We start from the raw sequence: 26,071 nt of genomic DNA on the forward strand, positions 1-26,071 counted from the left end.
AGTGCAGTGATGTACATAATTCAACACGTCTGGCTTGAAATTTCAAACTGCGCAGTTCATTCCCGCCTTGATTGTATGACTATTTCTACAATAAAAACCCTTTGAAACCAACCCATACCTTTATCAGGAATAGATAATGTGCCTTACCTTCTGCTGCAGCCATTTTGATTTGTTTCGGAAAATTTGAAGGCATTTTAACGTTTGAAATCGGAGAAAGTGTTCCCGCGGTGTTCTCCGCAGCTCACACACCAACCGACTGGCGTTCAAATCAACCGCGACCGATCATTGACCACAGACAATACATCTGACGTCACAGCATTCGGGCTCCCCCTGAACCAGGCCGGCTAGCAGTTATCTGCTCAAGAGAGCCCTTTGTTCTGTCAATGATTGGCTTTAGCATACATACTTGTACATGTAAATTTGCCGAGCTGTGGAAATGCATTAGGGAGGTTCCGTAAGCCAAAAGACGATGTTAATGCATTTTATCGACGATTTTTAATCATTTCCCCAATTCCTCCTACAACCACGTATAAAAGATGGTTCAGTGTCATGTAAATCAATTAGCTGATAGAGGACTTGATGACTCGACAGACATTCGTACTTTGTAGTTAGTCGTTCGTTGGGCGCTCAGTTTCGAAACCTACAATCATTCGAAACAGAATACAATTGCCAACTTTGATAGCATGATATCAAACTTGATCCGGTCGGGTCACTTAATGGTTTGTCCATTAACACCTTCAGCGCCGAACCACATAGATCTGCGTGGCCCAAATCCCCCTCCCCTTTGAGCTGGTTATCAAAGCCTCATGGACTTCATGAAAGAACTACGCCATTGCCATCTTCAGGTCAAGGTAGGAACTGAAAAGACTTTCTGAAAAGAAGAAAGTTTTTTCAGTTGCTACCTAGACCTGAAGATGGCGATGGCCTAGTTCTTTCAAGAACGAGCGTCTCATTCTCTCTCACCATCATTATTTTGGTCAACGGCAGTATCTAAAACCACATACCACATACCACATACCCACACACCCGACATGCCATTTTTTTCCAGTTGAGGCAATCCAATGACGGTTGAAGCTTTTTTCTTCACAACTATTGTTAAAGGAAAATCTGCCGATCTTTCGACCTTAGAGGGCGCCACCGCCAGTAACTTATGTTAAGGGGAAGTCTGTTGTTAAAGGGGAAATTTGTCGATATTTCCACCGGATGTGGTACTCCGGTGCCACCAATAGTATTATTCTGTGTCTTGTATGTTGATTTTGGTGCGTGCTGTTAATTGTTCTACTCCACCAGCCGGCAGTCTCTAAAACCACATAACACCTACCACATAGCCACACGCCCGTATGCCATTTTTTTCCAGGTGGGGCAATCCAATGACGGTTGAAGCTTTTTCTTCACAACTTGAAATATCGACAAATTTCACCTTTAACAAAAGCGGCAAACTTCCCCTTTAACAGAAGTTACTGACAGTGGCGCCCTCGAAGGTCGAAAGATCGACAGATGATCCTGACCTATAAGATCAAAATATCGTTTTGATTCACCTTTAACAGTGACATCCGGTGGTGCCCTCTAAGACTGAAATATCGACAGATTTCCCTTTAACACTACAAAGTTACGGTGGCGCTCTCTAGGATTCAATCAGCGGAACGACTGGGGAGCGAAACGACTGGGGGCGAAAAGGCCAGATAGCGGAACAACCGCAATTCGATGAGCCTCGCCTTCAGGCAAGCTAGAATTTTTAATAGGTGTGTGTTTTGTTCACACAAATTTACATGGCTAATGTCACCCTAGACCGAGGTGGCCTGTAGTACAATTACATGTATTTACACAGTTCATGCCTTGTCCGTTTCTGGTGATTGTCAAAAATAATCGCTGTCTATTTGCCCGTTTGTGAAAATTATTCCGCTTTATGAATCGATTTCGATCAGAGGAAGTATATGACAGCAAGTAACGACAACAAGTACAAATATCTTGTCTTAATTTTGGTAGGTACCGTGTATTTAGCCTCATGCAACCACTGACTGACTCAGTGACCGACTCGGTCACTGACTGACTGAGTCGATCATGCATGCTGATTAACTGTATACATTGTACAAGTGTAATAATGTACATTCTTATATCCTGTAAAGAAAGCGTGTCTTGTTGGTGCTCTTTCACTAGTTTCAGGTTAAATTTGTCAGTGTTCAGATAGACTAGCCAGATGAAATCATGAACACCAGTCAAGTGCCTTTAGCGGTGTCATGTGTGAGGGTAGTGGCTGTCACTGTCAGTGTACAGATAGACTAGCCAGATGAACACCAGTCAAGTGCCTTTAGCGGTGTCATGTGTGAGGGTAGTGGCTGTCAGTCAGTGTCCAGATAGACTAGCCAGATGAACACCAGTCAAGTGCCTTTAGCGGTGTCATGTGTGAGGTTAGTGGCTATCAGTGTCCAGATAGACTAGCCAGATGAACACCAGTCAAGTGCCTTTAGCGGTGTCATGTGTGAGGGTAGTGGCTATCAGTGTCCAGATAGACTAGCCAGATGAACACCAGTCAAGTGCCTTTAGCGGTGTCATGTGTGAGGGTAGTGGCACTGACTTGGTTGAGTGAGTTGAGATTTCGAGAAGGAGAATAGACCGTATGTGAAAATAAATTTCGGCCGTATTGAAAAGACCCTTTTCATAGGCAGCCTAAGTTAACCATGACATAAATGTCATGTTTTAAATCAAATCATCACAAAAAGCATTCAAACTATCATGAAAATTGAAAGGCTTGGTCCCAAACTGGTCTCTATTAAATTTGACCTATCTAAAGAACAACATCCCTCTATAAAGGACAGCACTTGTCAGTCCCGTTGGGGGGAGGGGGCGGGCGTCCTTGATAGAGAGGTTCTACTGTATAAACATGTTAATCTTTACAAGCCAACTGCCTGACAGTCGGGACATGGAACTCTTATCGAGTTTGAATGGTTTATGTAAAAGAGACGGTCCTGCAGTCAGAATCAGACACAACATGATCCCCAGGGGATTACCAATACCAGCCGGATCATATGAGAATGACAACTTGGCTATAATGATGACAGAATATCAAATTTGATTCCATCGACGCTCTTGCACTATGTAGACCAGGACTTGATAAAGTGTAGGATTAAGTTCTTGTGTTTTTTCGGGTCTCGGAGTCAGTCCAGTGTCTTTCCCAACTGATTTGGACAGCTTGGGCAAACACGTTAAAAAAATTGAACTAAATTTAGTAAAAACAACGCCTTGTTTAAAAGAATGTACAAAACTACAATCATGTTGCTGAGTGATTGCTGAAAGGTTTAGCTTGAATATTTTATGAAGCTGTAATGTTGGTTGGTAAAATATCACAGATCCACGATTGATTGTTCACCCACTGCGTTTGCTTGTTACAAGTTAGATTATCGTATAGTGGAACCTCTCTTAGTGGACACCTCTCTATCAAGGACACACACTCTATCAGCGTGAATAAGGACATCATCAATTCGTGCAAAAAAATCTCTGTCTTCACTGGTTGGAAGGGCGTTGCAATCTCAGAGTCAGATTCTTGTGTGTTAAGATGTCGAAGGGTTAAGACAGGTAAAACTGTTCCATCGATTCATTGATCAGCAACTGAGTTACATCAGAATAGAAGTGAGGCAGTAGCCTACCTGGAATCAGTCGCCACAAGAATACAGTGATAAATTGAACTGGGTGTGGGTGCATCTGATGGGGATGCACATGAATAATTCGCTTTGTTCCCCTGTACGGTGCATTTACAAAACGGGTCATTGATTTTGATGTCTCTCTCTCTCCGAACAATTGGAAAAGTTGTGATATTTGATGATATGATTCTGTCTTGTCAAATTGGATGCATGATTGTTTCGAAGGACAAAACAACAAGTTGTTGTGAATGTTTCATGTGTTTTGAGCATCTAAGGTGTTTTACTCACAGTCTTCTAGGAGCCAATATATAGCCTATGTCGGCCCTGGGCCAACTTCATGATTCGAGAGCAGTACACATCAAACTGGCTTGAGTGCATGACCCTCTTTGTCAGTATGTGTTTGGTTTGTCAATAGAACAAATGTGTTTGATCTTGTAAAATGAGTTCGAGGCTTTGTTTTATGTTCAGGAATGCTGTTAGACTGTTTTATCAAGGAATTGACTCCACATCAATACACTTTGCCTGTGCTTTTAGTGAAACTTGTGGTCTTTCTGCCTTAGTTCTAACACTTTGTAAGTCAACATTGGTATTGAGATTCTAGTACATGACATGCATGAGTATGCAGATGCAGGTGTAACAGAATTTTGCTTGAGGCTGGAAGTATCGATGAAATTTAAAACTTCATTATTATCGGGTCAGTAGATTATCAGATAAACTTGTTGTGTGCAATTATGAACAACATGTAATACACAAATACACGTTTGATTCTGAAACATACATGTAAGCATATAACGTATTCTGGGTGGCATGATGTAGATGGTTGAAGTTTGTGATATCAGTTGCATGAAGGGATCGTTGGACAATCTTTGAACAAAATTGAGATTGGTCATGACAAAATGTTCTTTTCGAGTAAAGGTAAAGCAAAATGAAGTAGATTGATTCAAAAACCAGCATCAAATATCTTGAGTACATCGTCATCGCTGATTCACACATCACTGAAGGTTTTACATGCTGATGGACGCGAGGGAGGCAGCTTTGGTTTGGCCTGGCCCTACGTCTCACTCCAACATGTGACAATGATATCATGTTGCCTCCAGCTGCGGTCATCTCCATCATATCAGAATCAACATAAATCTTGTTTCAGATTGATCCTGCCGCCTGAATCATCCAAATACAATGGCACTTACCTGTTGGCATGACAACGGTGACATGACTTCTGTCAATGTCACAATACGACCACGCACATTCACCTATATTCCTGTGAAATCACAATTTTTAACTATTTCTGGATGGAATGTTGTCACTAATGCTGTATGTCGAATCCATGATGTAGCGATTCTAAAAAATCTTTCAGATTATGACAATGGTATTAAACAGTACATGTATATAAAAGAAGTGCCTTGAAGTTTGTTGGCTCTTCAATTCAGAGCTTGGCCGTATTGATACACTCTGGGGACAACGGCTTCAATGGTGCTAGCCTTTGGTGAAAAGCACCATAAAAAGTGCACTTTGACTTCTCCATTTAAAGCTGTCAACATTTTTGTCTTTGAACACAAATTTTGCACCATTATACATGAACATCAGAACTTCTCTCTTAAGGACATCATCGGGACTGACAATTGCTGTCCTTAATAGAGAGGTGTCCTGATTAGAGAGGTCAAATTACAGTCAATATGTAGTTTCAGCAGGTTTCCTCATTTTCTTGTTTCAGGTTTGCAAATAAGACCACTGTTAACGAGTTGATTATGGGACCATGCAACTTCGATGCAACCAATGATATTCCTCTGTGATGTTGAACATTTGAGAGGAAATTCACATTTAAGTCGGTAGGTGTTTTCAATGTTCAGGATTTTGCTATAAATTTTCCACTACGATTTCAAATGCTGTGGTGTAAATTATTTTAGAACGTGGCAGGATTCTGATGGTATCATTACTCAGATTAGAAACACACAATCAGACCATATGGCATTTGTCATGCCACAAAGTCATTTGTCATGCCCGTCATCAACAGGAAAGGGTTCAACTTCAATTGTCTGTGTCCTTCGGCTAAACTGATGTGATTTCTCGAACTCATTATTCGTAATCCATTTCTATTATCTCGGCGCCCCACGTGTTGACAATAAATAATCCAAGATGGACAGCTTGTGGCAGAATTCCAGTCTGGGCTTCTTGGCAGTGGGAATGGTGAGCGCGTTGTTTTCAGCAATGATGCCATGTGGCAAAGTATCTAATCCCTTCGTTTGAACCTTTATCAGTTGAGTCTTAGACTAGTTTTTCCCTTTGGATGATTACAATGAGCTTCATAGGTTCAAGAAAACAATTGCGAAAAAAGCCAACAAGCCTTGAGAACTGGAAAGTAAGACGTCAGCTGTAATATTTTTGGCGTGATTTATTCCCCCTGTCTGGGGACATCATCCATCTCTGGTATGATCAATATCGCAGACAACAAGCAGACTGTAGGGATGGATGATGAATGATGACTTTATAGAAGCCCATCTGTTCATGGGTGTCTAACCCTTTTGTACAAGTACGTCCAGCCCTTTTCTCAAAATTGTACCATAGTGTATACCATTACCTAATGCACTGTGAGGTGGGGGGGGGTCTCATTCTCAGGGCCAGGGGGTCTCATTCTTAGAGCCAGGGGGGTCTCATCCCCATAATCTGCTAATGATGCAAATCGGTCACTGCCTCCAGCATAGTCGGCCGTATGTCACTTGTAAGTTGACCCTGATAAGATATTTTGCTACACAGAGCAACCGTGATTATATGGTAACCAAGTGATTACAAGCTAGCTCTGCGATAGCTCTTTAGTTACTTACATGAAGGTCCTTAAATGAGTTCCTGAAAAAACAAAGCATGAATGCTGAAAAAGAAGTCTCTTTTGGCAGCCATGATTGATGTTCAGTCACCTTACGTTTTCATTGAAAGTTTTCTTCCCCCTACTACGCTGTGCCGTCGTGGCTGCTCAGCATCCAGGAAAATTGTGGCTGGAACCCTGATTCGTGCGTCTGCAGCATGCATGGCAACAAATCGTTGCTGGTGGTCACAATCGATAATCTGTCAACTTGCATTTCCAGTCAGATGTTCACAGGGTGCTCCAAACTGTTTGCCCAGTATGCAGGAATTCATGGTTGGACCCCTGGTTTGTTGTCTGCATGCGTAAATCATAGACAGCAAATCGCTGTTGGCTGCCATGACTGATGTTCTGTCACCTGGCGTTTCTAGTCAGATGTCCGCTAACGACGCCTTCCATCATCTGGCTGATCGATATCTCATAAGATATTGATACCGACAAAGTGAAGTCTGACATTCTGACTCCATAAGGCACAGTGCAATACACCTTCAAAAACCTAAGGGTAGGTAACTGTAGCTACTCAAAATTCTTTTTTCATCAACAGCGAAACAAAATTTCCAGCCCCCCTCAAAAAAATAAGGAAAATAATTTCAATTTTGTTTTGTACTGAACTGAGTAGGTGACAGGGAAGGGTTTATTATCAACTGTTTTTAAGGAAGGCCTTAGAGAGTTGCCTTGATAGTGCCGCTCTGCTTCTATAGCCAGCTAAAGTCTCAGCATCACCAGAGGTTTATCTCCATTGACTGAATCCTTGCAGTGCCATTTCACTAGGATTATCGATCCATTTGGATGTGAGCCGCATTGCTTCTCGAAACGGGAAATCCCAAGTAAAAGGATGGATGTCTTCCGGTGTTGCTGAAAAAGGATCCATGTTCTTTCAACGCGGAGATAAGAATTGACTGTATAGTTACTTTGTGCTTGGAAAGTTTTATTCGACACGTTCACGTTAACGAATGGTTGCCTGGATTCTTCTATTGAAGAAAACCTTTGAAGTCGGGATGAAATGAAACCTCTTCCTTCTATTGTTTCTTTTGACACGTTAGAGGCTGAGGTGCTTGGCTGGTATGTCTTGTATGCCCTTGTGAGCTGGGCTATCCATTACTGATCACATGGTGCCAGGTCATACATTTCTGAAGATAATATGTGACCCGTTCCACTCCAGCAAAACCAGTCGCATGTCGCTCTGAGCTTGGCAGGTTGAAACAGACTGTTTGTTCATTTCACGATTGTCTGCCTTTTGTGAAATCTGAGGACATCAATTTCTTCTATTATCTCCTGGTGTCATCTAGGCTCATCTTATGTGCGACATGCGACTGGTTTTGCTAGAACAGGTCACATATATGCTTGGCCATCCATTTCTTGGATGCTCTTGACATTGTGTTCCCATATGTGACCCGTTCTAGCAAAACCAGTCGCATGTCGCTAATAAGATGAGCCTAGATGACACCTGGAGATAATAGAAGAAATTGATGTCGTCAGACTTCACAAAAGGCAGACAATAGTGAAATGAACAAACAGTCCGTCTCAACCTGCCAAGCTCAGAGGGACATGCGACTGGTTTTGCTGGAACGGGTCACATATGTGTAGTGGTATAGTCAAGTTGGTCAACACCACAGCTGAACATCTGCTGGTTTGTCCATAATGCAAGCTTATGACATTGTATGACCTTGGACAAAGCTATTTATTCAGTTGACTTGTCTTGAATGAGACTGTCATAATGAGACATAAAACCATAATTAAGCCAAAGAACCCAGCTATAAAAGTTAGAACTACTGAGTTAAAAAGCAAGAGATGGACTCCCTCCACCTGGCCATTGGCATACCCACAACTCATCCGGGTCACAAAGCAGCCACACATCATCTTGTCCATAGCATTTATCAGAGATCATTGAGTTTGAGATGTTCACCCATCTTGGAGACTTGGTGGTTATCGAAATCATATTTTCATTTATCAGTGTAATTCAATCATCTCTGCGTTGAATTCATTGACATCGGGTTAGGGTGCTGTAAGGCAGTGGTTACACGCCTGGGATTTACTTAAAAATCAGTTTGGATTGACTGAGGATTGTTAGCTTTTTGTTGGATGACAGATAATATCTTTGGGACAAAGTCGGGAAACAGTCAAGTCCTTGAGTTGTGGCTGGTGGCCCTGACTGTTGAATGTATTCGGCTGACACCTTCCAACAAAATAGCATATTTCAGATCACCACTCACTCAGGTACCACACCATAGAGTACATCACATTAAGGACAAACAGGATATGCGTTTTCAATTAGGAAGTTTCTCTTCCTGACTATTTGTGATTATTTAGTCCATAATGACGTATTCAAAGAAATACAGAAGGATCGCTTACACATTGAAGCAAAGAGGAACAGCAATGGTGACGAAAACCTCTGAGGTGAAGTATTGCTTTTTTCCCCCACAACTTTTTAGCAAAGATAAGTTTTGTAAATCTAGGTTTGATGGTTTTCAGTACATGTTATGACGGCCCGAATTCTTTTGCACCGGGGGTCATTTCATCTTCAGAAAGAGGTGTACACAGTCCAGACCAAAGCCGCACCCCAAATCCCAACATTTGGTCATAAACCAACGAGTTACATACAAGAGAGGAATCGGTCTTATCCTAATGGACCACAAAGCAGTGCGATCACCATCTATAACTCGATTTCCTCGCCAGAAGAATAGATTAGGGAGATGAGGAAAAGGTGGCGAAGACACACAGAGATGATTAGGAATGGTGCTGCCTGCATTCGCTAATCAATTCGCATAGAAAAACCCTGGAGAATCAGCATCGCATTTCCCAAAGCTTTGGCTGATGGTAACTGTTCAATCACAGCATGCTTAGATGCGGAGAAATCGCTGGGTTGAAGACGAAGTCACTTTGACATTTCAGCAGCAGTCTTTGATGTTGTTCATTTGCATTTGCTTGTGGAGGTGTGTCACAGCATTCTACAGAAGGTGTTGGCTGATGTTCACTGTTCAATGGCAGCATGCTTACGTGCGGAGGAATTGCTCAACTTCTCCCATGACTCTCTCCTCATGTTGAGCACCATCGTGTAGGACTTCGGCCCCGGGCTGATTGTCGCCACATAGAAGATGAAGTCACTTTGACATTTGCGTGGCAGTCTTTGATGTTCTTTGGTTGAATTGCTTGCAGTAGTCATGTGGCGTTCACCACTGCATATGCGTTATGCCTTTGCCTGTTGCGGACACCCTGCAAGTGTTTAAAACTTGCGAAGAGCTTCTGAATATGATGAGTGTATCCTTCATGCACATCGGCACATTTGGTGGAAATGTTTGCACAACAAATCGATGGACATGGACATTTTAGCCATAGTGCAAATAGACATCGTGGGGCCTGCAGTTAGGATTGTGAGATCCATGTTGTAGCGTGGGGATTTGTTTCCATTGTCAGGCATTGACATGCACGTCAGCAAATATTAAAATATCAGAGGGAGAAGTGTTGCTGTGGGTGTGTTCAACTTCTCGTATGGCCACCACCTTACCCATTCCATTCTGAACTATAACATCGATTGTTTCTCTCAAAAAGTCCGCTGAACACCAGGTCCTTGGGGCTGTTGTTTAAACTACCCTTACATATAGTTTCCTGAGATATATTGGAAAAGGATTTGTTATCAAAAATAGTGTCAAGGGCTGGTACTCTTTTGAAATGTCAAAGATTGCTTAGTGGCAGCAAAGATTATTTTTTATTCATTACATATGGTTTCATCTAACTTGTTTAGTTGTTTCAAGGATTGTTAAGCCTGTACTCTTTCCCGTCTTTTGAAATGCTAGAGATAGTTTGAGGCAGCAGAGATGTTTATTAGTTCTCTCCTGTTTCTCTTACCATTTTTTCACATCGCTGCACTGATTCGGTGGAGACATGTGGGCATCTATTGATTTGAAACGTGCTCACATCCATTTTAGCTCTAGCCTTGGGCGAACATATCCGATGGTTTTCAATAAATAATATTGGAACAAGTATCACCTGTATATTGGCAAAGTGCCTCTCTGGGTTTTGAATTGCCAATCACATGACAGAGCTATGATTGTCTGGAGTTTGGATGATGAAGTGGTGCTCTTTCACCAAACAGTTGTGTAGTTTGATAGCTTCATACAGCCACCGTACTGTGGCCAGACAGTATCCCTGCGACTGCATGGGTTAAGATGCCAGTGCTGGGAAATGGTTTCAGGTGGACAGCTTCTATGTGATGATGGACTGGTGAATAAACAATTTAGAAAAAACCCGTCGGTGTCAGGTTTGCCCGTGTCACAAAGTTCACTTGACAATCGATTCTAAGTTATACCTATTTTGACAAGATTACAGGAGAAGTAAGTTGGAAGTAAATGTTCATTATGTTGGTAGAAGCTGGTTTGAATGGCAACGTGGCTGACTTTCTTGACCCTCCCATGGGTGGACGCTGCAATGGAATCCAATGAACGATATCGGAAACCCATCCGGTTATTGGGATAAATTCCTCTGGGATTGCGATGTCTGTATTTTCATTTCCACACTGGGGTTGTGGTCACTGATCCTGCTGTTGGTTTACCTCCACCATGTGAAGACGGCAGAATAAGCTCTTTCTCTACTACCACACAGCTTGCATTAAAAATGCCAAAATTAAAGAAGGTATTCAGAAGCAAATACTCAGGCATTTCTGATTCTTTCTTGTTTCTTTGTGCTTTGATTCATTTAAACCTAATTTTCCAAAGAAATTCTTTGCTTTAAAATTTGATCGTTTTCTCCTATTATCATTTCAGATAGCCATGGCCAGATGGCGCTACCAGTATTGCAAAGTCATCGTCGCCACATCGCTCGTCTGGTTCCTCTTGGACGTCGTGCTGTTGATGTACTACACGGATTGCGCAACTCCTGCATCATGTGACAAGACAAAAGATGGTGGAGCACCGGCAAAGGGTGGTGGAATTCTGGATCGGATACTACCGAAAGGTAATTCAGGAGGTATGCGCTTGTGCTTGTAACCCCTTGTGCTTGTGTGGGTCCCTTGGCAGGAATGGTAAGAAAAACTTATGATAAAGATAATTTTCTAATGTTGGAGAAATGACAATGGATTTGGCCATACGATTTGAGCATTTTAAGCAAAGTTACAGCAATTTCAATTTTGGGAATCAATACCGAACTGAATGTGTTGGACCAAGGTTGCAGTCGAGGTTTTTAGCACATTGACAGCTCCACCTGAGCAGTGTTTGGTCTGACAATCGGCAATACCGACATTGAGACATCAAGCTTCAAACTTGGTATACTTTAGGGCTGATCCACCGAGAATCAAAAATTTCGACGAAGACTGAAGTCTTCTTTGTCATATTTTATAGAAATGAAAAATCACGTGGCTTATGTGTTTTTGTTCCCTCCTCAGTAATAGTATCGCAGAAATTTTCAGTTATAAATGTGGCAGCGATTTCAACGTCGATAAAAATCTGTTTGCAGATGTAGGAAAGAACGCGGTGGCAAACCATAACATTCTTCCACCACAGCATGGTAACATATATCTTTGTTTTTCCTTCTACTTCATGTCCATGTAGATGAGAGTGCTCTAGATTTGTCCCGATTTCCAGATTTTTTTATCCAGATCTGGAATTTAGATAAAGATTTCTGTTGATGATCGCTCGATTGTTCTTAACAAAGCGATGTTGTGATTCCTAAAGGCCCCAAAGGCATCTTAAAGTTAAACATTTGATAATAATCTAGGCCCAAATTCACAAAGGGCATTTAAGGGTTAGACATGTACAACTTCTCTCTAATCAGTTTCAGGGCCTATTCATATTCTGTGAAGATTCACATGAAGGGCCTGAATCTGTCTATTCAGTAGTTAAACGCTGTTTTAAGCTAAACACCCTTTATGAATTTGGCCCCTAATGTTTTGTCTGGAAGGTTCCATCTGCCATTCTTTTCCTGATTTTTTTGAGTGGCCACTCTCATCTATGAAGTCCAAGATGCGTTGTTCAGGAGTGCTTTTTCACTGTTATGGGTCAAGCTGTTGACATCTTAGCTCAACTCGGATGCGTTGTTGAGAAATCTGCCATCAGCTTGAGTCCATGATACTTGCAAATAAGAGAAGGCCTTAAAACTTTGCGTGTAAAAATGATATCATTGGTGTAACGTTCGTTGCAATCACCTGCTTTGCTCCTTTTTCTCCAGCTCCAACATTGATGATATCAAAATTATTTTGAATCCTTGAAACTAATTTGCAAGGGGAATAATAAAAAGGGTCTAAAGTTGACGAATGCGTAAACATTGGATGGTTGAAATTGTCTGGTTATGATCATTCTCGACTACTGATTAATTTTGCTTTTTGAAGTAGCATAGAGTCACCCATCATGCATAAATTTCTCACAATATTTCATATTTCAATATTTCTCACAATATTATAATGTTTCAAATTTCTCACGATTTCGTATCCCTTGAGTTCTGCTATGTCCTGCCAATGTATCCATGTGCTTAAAAGCTGCATGCCTTTTTGTTATCTTGTAGATTTCTGCTTGCCTGTGTAATAAGTAACCTAGGGGCAGGGTTGAGGTGGGGAAGGGCATTTGACCCCCCCCCCCCCCCCCCCCGCCCCTCTTTCTACACTACACCCTTTTAAACCCATTGATAATCTTTTTGGCTTTTAACTGAACGTTTTCATTTTTTGATTTCATAGTTTAATATTTCACATCTCAATATTTTTGTTGCGTGTTCCTTTAGGAAATGCTTCAACATGTTTTTAAATCGAGTAGGCAATTAATAATTCTTCTCATATTGAAACTCGTTTCTGTAAAATGAATTCAATTTATTTTGTGGTTAAATGCAAATTAATGTTTTATTCTGCTTTTCACATCGATTTTTGAATGTTCTCTGTTTATTTTAGTTCAACTCTTTAATTTCAGTTATAGGCTAAGAAATAGCATCTCTGCCTGCCATGAAGTAATAGATCTCTTTTAATCCAATATCAAAGGCAAAGGTTTAAAAAAAACTGATTGCTCTTATAAACCCGCTTCATGCAAATTTAATAAAGACGTTGAGTGAAAGATTTCCCTAAGCAAACATGCTGAGGGGCTCATAATGTGCATTTGTGCTTTAGATATCACAAAAGCTTATGAGTGGTAACGAGGAGTTTTAAAATTCTGAGATTTTCTGCACTTGAGGATGTGCTTTGCATACAATATGACGTGAAATTTATCAAAAGTTCCTGGTCTGCACATAGAGTAAAACGTTTCCATTAAGGACACCCTTGGGACTGACTAATCCTATCCCATTGTACACTGATCATATGCAACGGAAAAGACCAGTTTGGGACTAAATGTAATGTCCTTGATAGATAGGGTGTCCTTAATAGAGGTGTCGCTAAGGAAGGTTCCACTGCATAGCGATATGAATTAGGGTATATTCACCTAGACTAAATGTAGCAGTTTTCTGTTTCTCTACCCTGAATATTCTACCAGAGTTCGATCAATTCCACACTGACCTTTGGGGCATTCGGTTTCCAATCACATCAACAAACACCATATTCATATCAGGTACATTCTATTTAATGTGATGTCACTGAAATGATATGCCATATTGGTTTTGGTGCGTTTAGTTTAGGAAATGATTTAACCCTTTAGCTCAAAGAGTATTACAATTACTGTTGTAAAAAGGCCCTGAAGTTGCTGATGGTAAATGCTAGTCAGTGATATAAGAAATTGTCAGCAATAAGGCCTAAAACGACCTGGGGCATGTGTGTACTGTTCATTTTTCCTTTGTTGGGGAAAACAACATGATAATGGACTAGGCCTATAGACAGTCCTTTCATCTGCCCTTGCCCCAAGGCTCCATGACCGCAAAATCCCTGGAAATAGGCAGGGATTTGGCGTATTAGGGTAAGGTGATCTTCAGTTGATTTGTTATGGTGTGCCATGTTGGCAGCGTATCTTTCCAATACAAAGATGAAAATGTCACGAATTCCTAATAGGGTGCTATAAAAGGTCAACAGTGACACTAACATAGATGAATCTTGTAGGCCTGACGCCATATCGGGTCCTTAAAGCCTTCTAGTATTTCTATCAGTTAAAGCCAGCCTACATGGTTAGCAAAGGTTCTGTGCGAGTCTTTTTTGCCGGTATAGGCCTACGAGTAGTAAAGTTACGGTGGGGGTAGCAATGCAGATTACTGTGATTGAATTTGTACTCTTGATTGAGTTTGTAAAATGTACTCCTGAGTGTTATTTGTAATGTGTTGTCATTGATACAGACGTTGATCAAAGTAGACATCGTTGACTTTGGAAAAGAGGTCAAGTGTCCGAGGTCCCTTGTCAGAGGTCAATGATGTCACAGATTGTATCTTCGCACAATGCTATTGCTTGCTTTTTTCTTTCAGTGCATAGACAAGATGTGTGAGGGCACCCTTGTACAATTGCTTCAATGTGTCGTTTCAGGTCTTTTAAAGCGTACACCAATCGGTCCAGGTGAGATGGGTAAAGGCGTGCCAGTACCGCCAGAAAAACATGAAGAGAGCAAAAAGATGTTCAAAATCAACCAGTTCAACCTAATGGTCAGCGATATGATCTCAGTTAACCGTTCACTGCCTGATTATAGGTCATCAGGGTAAGAATGAAATCGATTTTGTTCTCAATCGGGGTGCATAGGGTGCATGGGGTGCATAGGGTGCATGGGATGCATAGGGTGCATGGGATGCATTGGGTGCATGGGGTGCATAAGGTGCATGGGGTGCATAAGGTGCATGGGGTGCATGGGATGCATTGGGTGCATGGGATGCATTGGGTGCATGGGGTTCATAAGGTGCATGGGGTTAATAAGGTGCATGGGGTGCATAAGGTGCATGGGGTGCATGGGATGCATAGGGTGCATGGGATGCATTGGGTGCATGGGGTTCATAAGGTGCATGGGGTGCATAAGGTGCATGGGGTGCATAGGGTGCATGGGGTGCATGATCGGTCCCTGAAGTGTCACAATACTACTTGTGGCTTTGTGCATGTACAGGTAGTCGACTGCACATACACCATGTGCAGAAATGAGGAGAGTTTGTTTGGGCAGCACAGACATCAAGCGGAAGTGATATACACTAGGACGAAATCACGCTGAATGAGATGCTAATTCACATGAACTGTCTGCACTGAAATAGTCCCCAAAGTATTGTTATTTCCCTCATCTGTATTCAGTACGCTTTCCCCTTTGTCAGCACGGGTGAATGGTTTCAGCATGACTTATCACTTCCGACGGGGCAGTCGGGCAGAATGAGAAACATTTTGATTCCATATACGGCAAGAAGCATTACTTCTGGGATTGGCTCTTTATTATTCAGATTCATGGGGGGAGGATAACTAGGGAGCTCGGTTAAGGCGTCCTGATGAATTGAGTATTTTCTAATATTCTGTCACGATTTGAATCATCTTGTTTGATTGAGAGAGATCTTAGATATTTATTGGAACAGGATTAAGTCAATTATAAACCCATCCAATTCTGATTTACAGAAGATTGAGACTGAGATTGTAAGAGACAGTTTAATTGATTGCGTTTTCCTAAGAGGCTTTGGTTGGGAAATGGCTATTTTCAGGATCTTGCAGTCAAAGAGTTAAATAACTCCAGCAAGAATCGGGCGAATGATAACGTTACTGAGCAACTTAGTCTGCGCATATTAAATAAAATCTTGCAATCTCGGGTAAACCAACATATCTTGGTACAGGTGAAATCATTAATTAGAACAAAGTGGCTCTCTTTTGCCAGAGGTAACGAGACTTCACCAGACATCAAGCAATCTAAAGGGAAATGTGTATACAAGTCGCAATAAGACTGCCATTTTGACCCACCAGCTCCTGTTTGCTTGTTTCTTCTTGTGTCACGTTTGCCTTGGAGCAGTCATTTTTCCCAAGACTTATTATGACAGTCGTAATAGGAGATGACTACTCTTTTGGCTCGTACATCTATGTGGGTGTCTTATTGTTAGAGCATGTATATTTTCTGTTTATCAGTTTCGTATTTCAATAGAGTGTGGAGATGTTAGTTCTTTTACATTTGTGACTCGCTCTACCAAAAATAGGCGCTTGTCGCATCTGAACTCGACAGGTTGATACGGACTTGTTGTTCATTTCCCTATTGTAGACCTTTTGTGAAATCTATTACAAACTGATTTGGTCACATTTCACAAAAGGTCTACAATAGGGAAATGAACAACAAGTCCGTATCAACCTGTCAAGTTCAGATGCGACAAGCGCCTAGTTTTGGTAGAGCGGGTCACATTTTAATATTCTTTGATAGTCACAAGCCAAAAAAGGAAAAGTCCCCGCAAACCAACGAATTACCTGTTTCGCTCGCAGAAGAGCGATCGTTTTCCCACTCATTGCAGCGGTAATTGCTGCCAGTCACACCAACTGAAATCGCTAATTTGAGGGGTGCTTTAGTATCTTACCACGCTCATTGCACGGAGGTGTAACATACCTTCTCCTCTGACTCAATGTCTAAAGTGGGTGTATGATTGTCAATGTTTTGGAGCTTGCTATCTTTCCTCGCGTGTACTATTGGCCGGGTGTCAAACATATGTGAATGTTTGGCACCTAGATTCTTCTCAGAATTGATTTTTACGTGAAGTGATAAAGTTGTTTTCTTTCGGTGGATGAGTTTAAAATTGTGGCTGGGTGGGTCAAGATGGTCAAAAAGTGATTGTTTTCAAATGCGGTCTTCCAGCGATAAAGTAAATGGGGACGTTAGAAATGACACTTGATTTGTCTCTTTCTCTCTTCTCTTGATAGGTGTCGCTCGAAAGCCTACCCGACCATATCCGACCTGCCTGACACGAGCGTGGTGATAGTATTTCACAATGAGGCCTGGTCGACACTTCTGCGAACCATCCACAGCGTCATTAACCGCTCTCCGCCACAGCTTTTAAAAGAGATTATATTAGTTGACGATGCAAGCGAAAGAGGTAAACTGTTTTGACTGAGAAATGCTGTCTTTAGCTAAGAATTGTCTGATTACAGAGGTCAAATTGACTGTTTTGAAACCAAATGTAGTGTCCTTAGTAGAGACTTCCAGGGCCACCTCATGGCCAGGTTTTATGGATTCTGTCTTGACTTCTTAGTCTAAGAGGGGGAGGGGTATCACATGACCACATGAGTCCCGATTCAAGTGTAACATTTCTTTCCTGTACCTTTCAGATTTCCTCCAAAAACCATTAGAAGACTACGCTGCCAAATTACAGACATCAGTTCGTATCCAAAGGATGGGAAAGAGAAGTGGTTTAATACGTGCAAGATTAAAAGGTATGGATAATTCGCAAATGTTACAAAAGTGTCGGTTGAGTGACGTGATCTTGTGGTTGGACTTGTTACAGACTCGTATTCCAAATGTTGTGACCACCACCACTGTGCTAGTAACCTTGGGCTTGGAGCTAAAGTGAAGTTCCACACCTGAGGTAGTTTGGCCAGAGGTTACAATCAAGGTGTGTAAGAATCTCAAATAGTGATCAGACATTTTAAATGATTGATTGATTGATTAATTAAACCTTTTTCTCCTCAGGTGCTGCCCTTTCTGAGGGAAAAGTAATAACATTCTTAGATGCTCATTGTGAGGCAACAGAGGGATGGTTAGAGCCTTTACTTACAGAGATCTATCACAATAGGTAAGTTTGAATCTTTACAGTTTAGTGCTGTAGTTAGCTTTCGGGGCAACTTGGCATTATCATTATCAATATTTAAGTTTCAAACCAGACAGTCAAGCCCTGACCACCCTTATGATCGAGATCTAGACAGGCTGAAGCTACAATAAAACGGCAGTTCACTATTGACAGCTACATTGTATATCTGTCTGTCTAATGGAGGTATAATCTAGGTATTGAGGTTCTTAGCCCTAGAGAGTTGGTTGCAGCAGGTTGGTAGGACTCTTCATGGGTAGGGCTCCTTGGCATCTCCATCAATTCCAAAGAGCGGGCTGCATACGATTCATAATGTTGCTTCTCACCCTTTTGACATATTTTCAAGCCGAAGTCAATAAACAAACATGCTTGTGACAAGTGGGATGATAAACGTGACAAGTGACAGTGTGAATCCTATGTAAACCAGGCCTTGATTATTACTGTCTGTTTATCAGTTTGTGCCTTTTTATTGAATTTTCAAATCTCCATTGCAGAAAAGCAGTAACGTGTCCAATCATTGATGTGATAAGCGATGAAACATTCGAATACATCCAGGGGTCCGACATGACTTGGGGTGGCTTCAACTGGAAGCTCAACTTCAGGTGGTACCCCGTACCTCAGAGGGAGGTCGACAGGAGGAAAGGAGATAGAAGTTTACCACTCAGGTAGTTAACTGAAAAAAGTCTTTACAACAAAGTGTCGCCCTCCACTTCAGATACTGTAGTCCTGTGTGTGTTTTTAGCTATTTTGTTGATACAGTGATATAATTGAGACATTAATATGTCGTGGCAGCATCGTCGGATGGAGCTGTTTGAAATATGCTGTTGCAGTTTTATCCTAACGAAGTAATTTGCATATTTCAGGACACCTACAATGGCTGGTGGTCTCTTCTCAATTGAAAGGAACTTTTTCTATGAACTCGGTTCCTACGATCAGGGTATGGACATTTGGGGAGGAGAGAATCTAGAAATGTCTTTTAGGGTGAGTGTGTCCGATTTCGAAGTGTTAAACGACAGTTGAATTGATTGCTAAACGTGACATATGAAGCAAGTAGTGAAGGAAGACCCAGTTGCCATTACAGATATATCTTGACCTCAAATAGTCTGCATCTCTTACAGATTTGGATGTGTTATGACCCAGTTGCCATTACAGATATTTCTTGACCTCAAATAGTCTGCATCTCTTACAGATTTGGATGTGTTATGACCCAGTTGCCATTACAGATATTTCTTTACCTCAAATAGTCTGCATCTCTTACAGATTTGGATGTGTTATGACCCAGTTGCCATTTCAGATATTTCTTGACCTCAAATAGTCTGCATCTCTTACAGATTTGGATGTGTTATGACCCAGTTGCCATTACAGATATATCTTGACCTCAAATAGTCTGCATCTCTTACAGATTTGGATGTGTTATGGCCCAGTTGCCATTACAGATATATCTTGACCTCAAATAGTCTGCATCTCTTACAGATTTGGATGTGTTATGACCCAGTTGCCATTACAGATATTTCTTGACCTCAAATAGTCTGCATCTCTTACAGATTTGGATGTGTTATGGCCCAGTTGCCATTACAGATATTTCTTGACCTCAAATAGTCTGCATCTCTTACAGATTTGGATGTGTTATGACCCAGTTGCCATTACAGATATTTCTTGACCTCAAATAGTCTGCATCTCTTACAGATTTGGATGTGTCATGACCCAGTTGCCATTACAGATATTTCTTGACCTCAAATAGTCTGCATCTCTTACAGATTTGGATGTGTTATGGCCCAGTTGCCATTACAGATATATCTTGACCTCAAATAGTCTGCATCTCTTACAGATTTGGATGTGTTATGGCCCAGTTGCCATTACAGATATTTCTTGACCTCAAATAGTCTGCATCTCTTACAGATTTGGATGTGTTATGGCCCAGTTGCCATTACAGATATTTCTTGACCTCAAATAGTCAGCATCTCTTACAGATTTGGATGTGTTATGACCCAGTTGCCATTACAGATATTTCTTGACCTCAAATAGTCTGCATCTCTTACAGATTTGGATGTGTTGTGGCCCAGTTGCCATTACAGATATTTCTTGACCTCAAATAGTCTGCATCTCTTACAGATTTGGATGTGTCATGACCCAGTTGCCATTACAGATATTTCTTGACCTCAAATAGTCTGCATCTCTTACAGATTTGGATGTGTCATGGCACACTATACATCGTCCCTTGCTCACACGTGGGCCACGTGTTCCGTAAAGCCACTCCGTACACATTCCCGGGAGGAACGGTCAAAATTTTAAACCACAACAACGCCAGGCTTGCGGAGGTTTGGATGGATGAGTGGAAGGACTTCTATTATAAAATTAATCCTGGTAAGTGAATTTCAAAGGGGTAGCGTTGGACAGGCGTGAAAGTTTAGCAGTTTACAGTGTTTATTCTCTCTCATTCTTCTGCTCCTTAATTTCAGGTGTGAAAGCAGGGGACGGTGGTAATACAGATGTAAGAAAAAGTCTACGAGAAAAATTACAATGCCACGATTTTAGATGGTACTTAAAGAATATATATCCTGAGTCACAGATGCCTTTAGATTATGTTTCACTAGGAGAGGTAAGCTTTTTCAGAAGAAGTACCTGGGTGTGAATCAAACTGTCTCATTGAAGCAAGAAGGCCTCAACAACTGGTGCTGCCAGCTGTCAACATGACTGGTACCTGTGCTGCAAGTGGTGCCAGACCAACCATGATGCCAGCCTACAAGTTATGTTCTCTCAATTGGATTTTGCGATTTGTTTTAGGATCACTGACAAGTAACAAGCGAAATTTCTTGACTGAATATGAACATATCTTTTTGTTTCAGGTGAAAAATAAAGCCACAGGGCTGTGTTTAGACAGCATGGGTCGTAAGAGTAGCGAAAATGTTGGTCTTGTCAACTGCCATGGGATGGGGGGAAATCAGGTAAGTAAAATGTTGCAATTCTAAAATTTATCATGTTGGTTTCATCCTCTGTACCCAATATCAACGCTTTCTAAAGATACATTTTGAATTTCTTGGACAGACATCCCAATATGTACTAAATCTCTGAAATTCATGCTGTCCCTCCTGACGTGGAGCTGCATGTTGATGGCAACTATTGGTGTCCAACAATAGTGCTCGGTAATCATACACTTTAGGTAGTCTTACGGAGCTGAAAGGGAAGAAGAGGAAGAAAAGGTAAAGGAAGAAGAGATTAACTTGACATTTATTGAAGTCAAAATGCTTTAATGACTTCAGCCCTTGTCTCCAAGAACAAATGATCAAATTTTACTTGAGAAATATTTTCCAGGTGTTTTCATATACAAAAAAGAAAGCATTCCAGACAGATGATCTGTGTTTAGATGTGTCTGCAATCGGGGGTCCAGTGAAACTGTTTACCTGCCACGGGCTTGGCGGGAACCAACTCTTTGTTTACGACAAAGCAGTGAGTATATGTCTACCCTACGCGTAAAAACATTGTGAGAAAATAATTTGTGGTTGAAATATTACTTTACAAAGTTACATTGACCATGCTAAGTATGGCCATTATTTCCATGCTCTCAGCTGAGACATCATCTTTTAGAATGTATCAGCAACTTTCATCGCTGATTAATCCATAAAATGGAGAGAAAAAATCAGTTCGTACCAACGCTGATGAAGTCACCTGCTCAACATTTCTTGAAAACGTGGCGTTTCTCCGGCATTGCAGTGTAATCTTTCATTCACAGCAACGTTATTATGCAGTCAGTCTCTGCGGAGGTTTACCATCAGTTTGTTTGCGGTAGTTTTTCCCTCTTTCTTGTGTGTGACGATGCCTTTTTTCTGTTTCAGACATTACATATCAAACATGTGAATAGCAACCAGTGCCTAGATAGACCGTCGCCAACACAGAGAGATGCACCAGCAGTTGGTAGGTAGAATTAAACTCTTTGGTCCTATTTTGAAATGAAAATGCATCAGGCTGGGTTTACATATGATTCACATTGTCACTTGTCAAATGTCACTTGTCATCAGAATGTTTGTTAATTGACTTCGGCTTGAAAACATGACATGTAATGTCATGAGGGTGAAAGTGACATTGTGCATGGCTTGCTCATTGGAAATGTCCTGTTTAGTCCTTAAGTGACAATGTGAACCCAGCCTCAGACTGCTGCAAGAGTCTCAAGACCATGCCAAACAGGACTGGATGTACTGTGCTGCCATCTGCAAACATTTGTGCGTAACAAAATACTATGGTGCATATTCTACAAGTTCAAACATTAGCCAGTTTGAAACAGGAACTAAACCAACAGCTGAACACACGAACTTATGCCCACGACTGTTCAGGAGTGTCTCGCCTTTTTATCCACGATACCAGCATCATGACTTATTCTACAATTCTTTTTTGCAGGTCCATGTACAAATTCCGAATCACAGCAGTGGGTGATAGGTGACATTGATTGGTCCAAGTTTAAATAATGCTGGTAGATTTTATATAGAGTCCTGTTAATTCACAGATGATATTATTTCGAAGAATATTTTTATACTTGTCAGTTTCGCTTGTAATCATTCCGTGATTGTTATTGGAAGGATGAGTTCTTATGGTTGTGCGAATAAGTGATGGCAAATATCCTGATATAATGCATTCTGGCGTCGGCTCTTTAAAAGAGTGGTGCTCCAATAAAGTAATACTTCCTCAGCCTGGGGATCAGTTTCCAATTTTAACTGGTCTGGAAGGGGATGGATTTCCATACCACCAATTTATTATGGACATCTAATCTAAAAAATGAACCGAGTTTACAATGGTTAAATGCTGATTGAATTCAGATTTCAAACATGGATTGATCAGCAGCACATGTTGAGGGGCAGAGTTCAAAAGTAATTCAAATAATGAGGAAAATAATGGTGTGCTTTTTTACGTGGCTGGTAAGTATTTGAGATACTGGGGGTATAATTGTGACTTGAGAAACATATTGAATATTGTGAAATGTGACTTGGTGTCAATCTGGAAGTTTTGTGGTCACATGGAGATTATCATCATAGTTGATATTGCGATATGTAAATTCATTGATATTTTGTAATTAGTGGCAAGCAATAGTAATCTTCTTATTAGGCTGGTTTGCATAGAGACAAGGTATAACTTGTCAGTTGTCATTTAGATTTTAAAAAGGCTATTCATAACCACACTTTTCACTCTCATGTCATTTTAATACGTCTTCAAGCCAAAGTCAGTTAACAAAGATGTTAGTAGCAAGTGACTTATGACTCATGAATCCTGACAGGTAACAAAGTGAATTCTATGTAAACCCATTGATCCAATTGGCCCGGTTCGATGAATCAAATATGTCACCATATATCATTTTGGTAAACGTAGAGATAAGCCTGGCAGTAGAAGATTAATGAATTAAAATAAATGGTTGTACATATTGATGCAAAGAATTGTGATAAATATTAATGTCAGTTGAAATTGTAAAGAGAAAAACTTACATGTACATCTAGTAGAAAAAACATTCTGTTGTACCGGTATTTATCTGTCACAGTGAATTGTAGGGCTTAGATTTCTGCAAGTATTTTGGCTTGATTTTTGGCCTTGTGCATTTGTGTTCCAGGTAAGTGTCTCGTTGACTGGATTCAAACAGGGGACGATGGGATTTACATCTGTACTTTACTTACTTAAACCTTGATGAAAATTGACTTTTTAATTATTTTAAAATGACATTTTATCATTAGTATTTCTGTGGAATTTTAATATTTTGATTATTGTAAAGTGCTATTTTATTGTCTGTGTATTATTTTCACAAATAACTAGATTCACGAAATAAAAATTGTGAAAAAATATTTGATTGGAAAAACTGAAAGAAATTTTGTAATTTGGGAAAATAAAAATCATAAAAATAATTTTTTCCCAGAAATTTTGGCTAAGCGCAGTGTTAAAATTTGGCAGTTTTCTTATTACTTCTATGTTATTCAAGTATTTTGATTATTAGAAAACTTCTTCAAGTGGTGGATTTGAAGAAAAAACCTTGTTCTCATCATACCAGGACAAGTTTTGGTGTAAATTTGATGCTTCTTCAGACTTTGTAAAAATACTGTGTTAGGAATTGTTTGATGGTTTCGAGGTTACTCATACGTTTTTAAAGTTAAAAGAACAGACTGAGAAACTGGCGTAAAAAATCAGGTGCTGTTTTGGCTTGTTCGATGACTGAACTACTTCTGGTATTCTGACGTATTCAATAAAACAGGCTACGTGTTACCACTTGAAGAGTCAACTCGGCCCTTGACCTAGGTTAAAATCATGTACTTAAACGTTGACCATATTTGGTTTATTTCATGACAGGGAAGATTTTAGATTTATGCATGTTCAGCCACATACTCAGTTGATAAAAGTTGATCTCATTTTCCAATTAATTCAAGATTTATGTTCATAAGAAGATTCCCAGAATGGTTTACGAGAAGTGAAAATTCACAATTTGAAATTAATCATTCCCTTTTATTCATGTGCAACTCTGAAATTATCGACAACATGACCATTACGATAAAGGGAATTGAAGGCTCGAGTTCGGGGTTTGATTGGTCAATATCTGTTGGGGAGTCCCAAATCACTGCACTGGGTGGTGCTGGTCTGAAATGGCTCCTGCAGGGAAAATGGTTAATCTCCGAGAAGATCCTGTCGACCTAACTACACATAATTTAGAACTATTCAAAATTCATTCCTTCTGATGGGTGGACTTTGCCTGCAAGAAAGTTACCCATTATTTATTCTTAAATGTGCACCATTCAATAAAAAGATGCATATCCCTCCATTTGCCTGTTGTATGTGATCATATCACACAAGATGTAAAGTTTACACAAATAAACATTTATATGTCTACTATTTTCAAAGAAATCTGTCTTGATTATTTTTTTGCAGCAGTCGCAGTGAGGATTTGGTCTGTCAGCCAACCACCGTAGGCCATTATTCCATAGTCTTACTCAATGGCTAAGAGATAATTTTAAACATTTTTAGCTCAGCTGACTACGTCAGTGGAGCTAATCAAATACGGTACAGTAGCTAGGCTATGCTGCGCTTTCCAGACCTGCTTACATGTAGGATTTGGGCAAACAATATATGGCCTGGGAACCTGGTTGTATATCGTGCAAGAGGGACATGACACTTTCAATCTAGCGATCACAAAATGCTTTTAGAACCAATCGAAAAAAACTGATTCTCACCTCTTCACAGCTGCCACCATATCGACAGAGCTTGTTTGCCATAGGGTGGCCATCTTTGATATAAAAATTGGCGGCCATGTTGATTTAAGATTGTTTGTTCACCTCATTAGGCTTGAGAAATTTGCTTTGCACTTCAGCCTCTGTGTTCTTGGGTGCCTGATGTAAAATGTAGTGGAGGGTAAATTGGTGATCGCACCAACTGAAAAAAATTGGGGTCTGATAAATTGATGATGTTTTTGAAACACAACCCCGAGAGCTGTTCCAAACAAACGCCGTAAAAAGAAGGCCAGAGGCATCTCCTGGTACAGGCTGAAACTGGTGATGGCTCAAATGACCATCAGCTTATTAAAAAACTCTTGTTGTCTGGTTTTGATACTAGAGTTGATAGCTAGTTTGTATTGTAGGATTACTTTCGGATCTTAACCAAAACGTACATGCATACTTGTGAAAGTGCTCTATCACTGTGCATGTCGAATTTTAAACCCCCTTGCATATGTACCAGGGTGATACCAAATTGATCATAAAATTCAATCACCTGTTTTTACACTTACAGATTTTGCGGGACGAAGCAGATGTTGGTTATGGCGATGGCATCTTGCCCTGTCTTCATATGATTCGCACTCTTCGAGAGGTAGAGTACCGAGGAGCAGAGCATCGGTTATGCAGTGGGTCCGCTGAACAAGACGACCAAATGGCAGAAGGAGACAGATCCTCACATTGCCGATCATAGGTTTCTGGCAGTTGATATTGTCGTCAGAAGG

At 40.7% G+C, this 26,071-nt stretch overlaps 1 protein-coding gene across 5 annotated transcripts; it reads left to right on the forward strand.

Moving 5' to 3' along the window:
• The first annotated feature begins 1,797 nt into the window (after nt 1–1,797).
• LOC135500108 (polypeptide N-acetylgalactosaminyltransferase 1-like) lies at nt 1,798–25,303 on the forward strand. Of its 5 annotated transcripts, XM_064791322.1 has the most exons (16): nt 1,798–1,982; nt 5,350–5,464; nt 11,253–11,454; nt 11,941–11,991; nt 14,906–15,074; nt 17,237–17,409; nt 17,642–17,746; nt 18,003–18,105; nt 18,612–18,782; nt 18,981–19,098; nt 20,301–20,481; nt 20,577–20,716; nt 20,964–21,062; nt 21,430–21,564; nt 21,951–22,029; nt 22,510–25,303. In XM_064791322.1, the coding sequence occupies exons 3-16, from the start codon at nt 11,259–11,261 to the stop codon at nt 22,575–22,577; spliced, it is 1,788 nt and encodes a 595-aa protein (XP_064647392.1). In that variant the 5' UTR covers nt 1,798–1,982; nt 5,350–5,464; nt 11,253–11,258; the 3' UTR covers nt 22,578–25,303. The 5 variants fall into 5 exon arrangements, with proteins under 5 accessions (XP_064647392.1, XP_064647388.1, XP_064647389.1 ...); XM_064791318.1 differs by lacking the exons at nt 1,798–1,982; nt 5,350–5,464 and adding an exon at nt 8,696–8,889; XM_064791319.1 differs by lacking the exons at nt 1,798–1,982; nt 5,350–5,464 and adding an exon at nt 8,696–8,889 and having other exon boundaries at nt 11,253–11,442.
• Nucleotides 25,304–26,071: the final 768 nt, after the last annotated feature.

This window comes from Lineus longissimus, chromosome 16 (genome assembly GCF_910592395.1).
Source record: "Lineus longissimus chromosome 16, tnLinLong1.2, whole genome shotgun sequence".
NCBI classification, from domain to species: Eukaryota; Metazoa; Nemertea; class Pilidiophora; order Heteronemertea; family Lineidae; genus Lineus; species Lineus longissimus.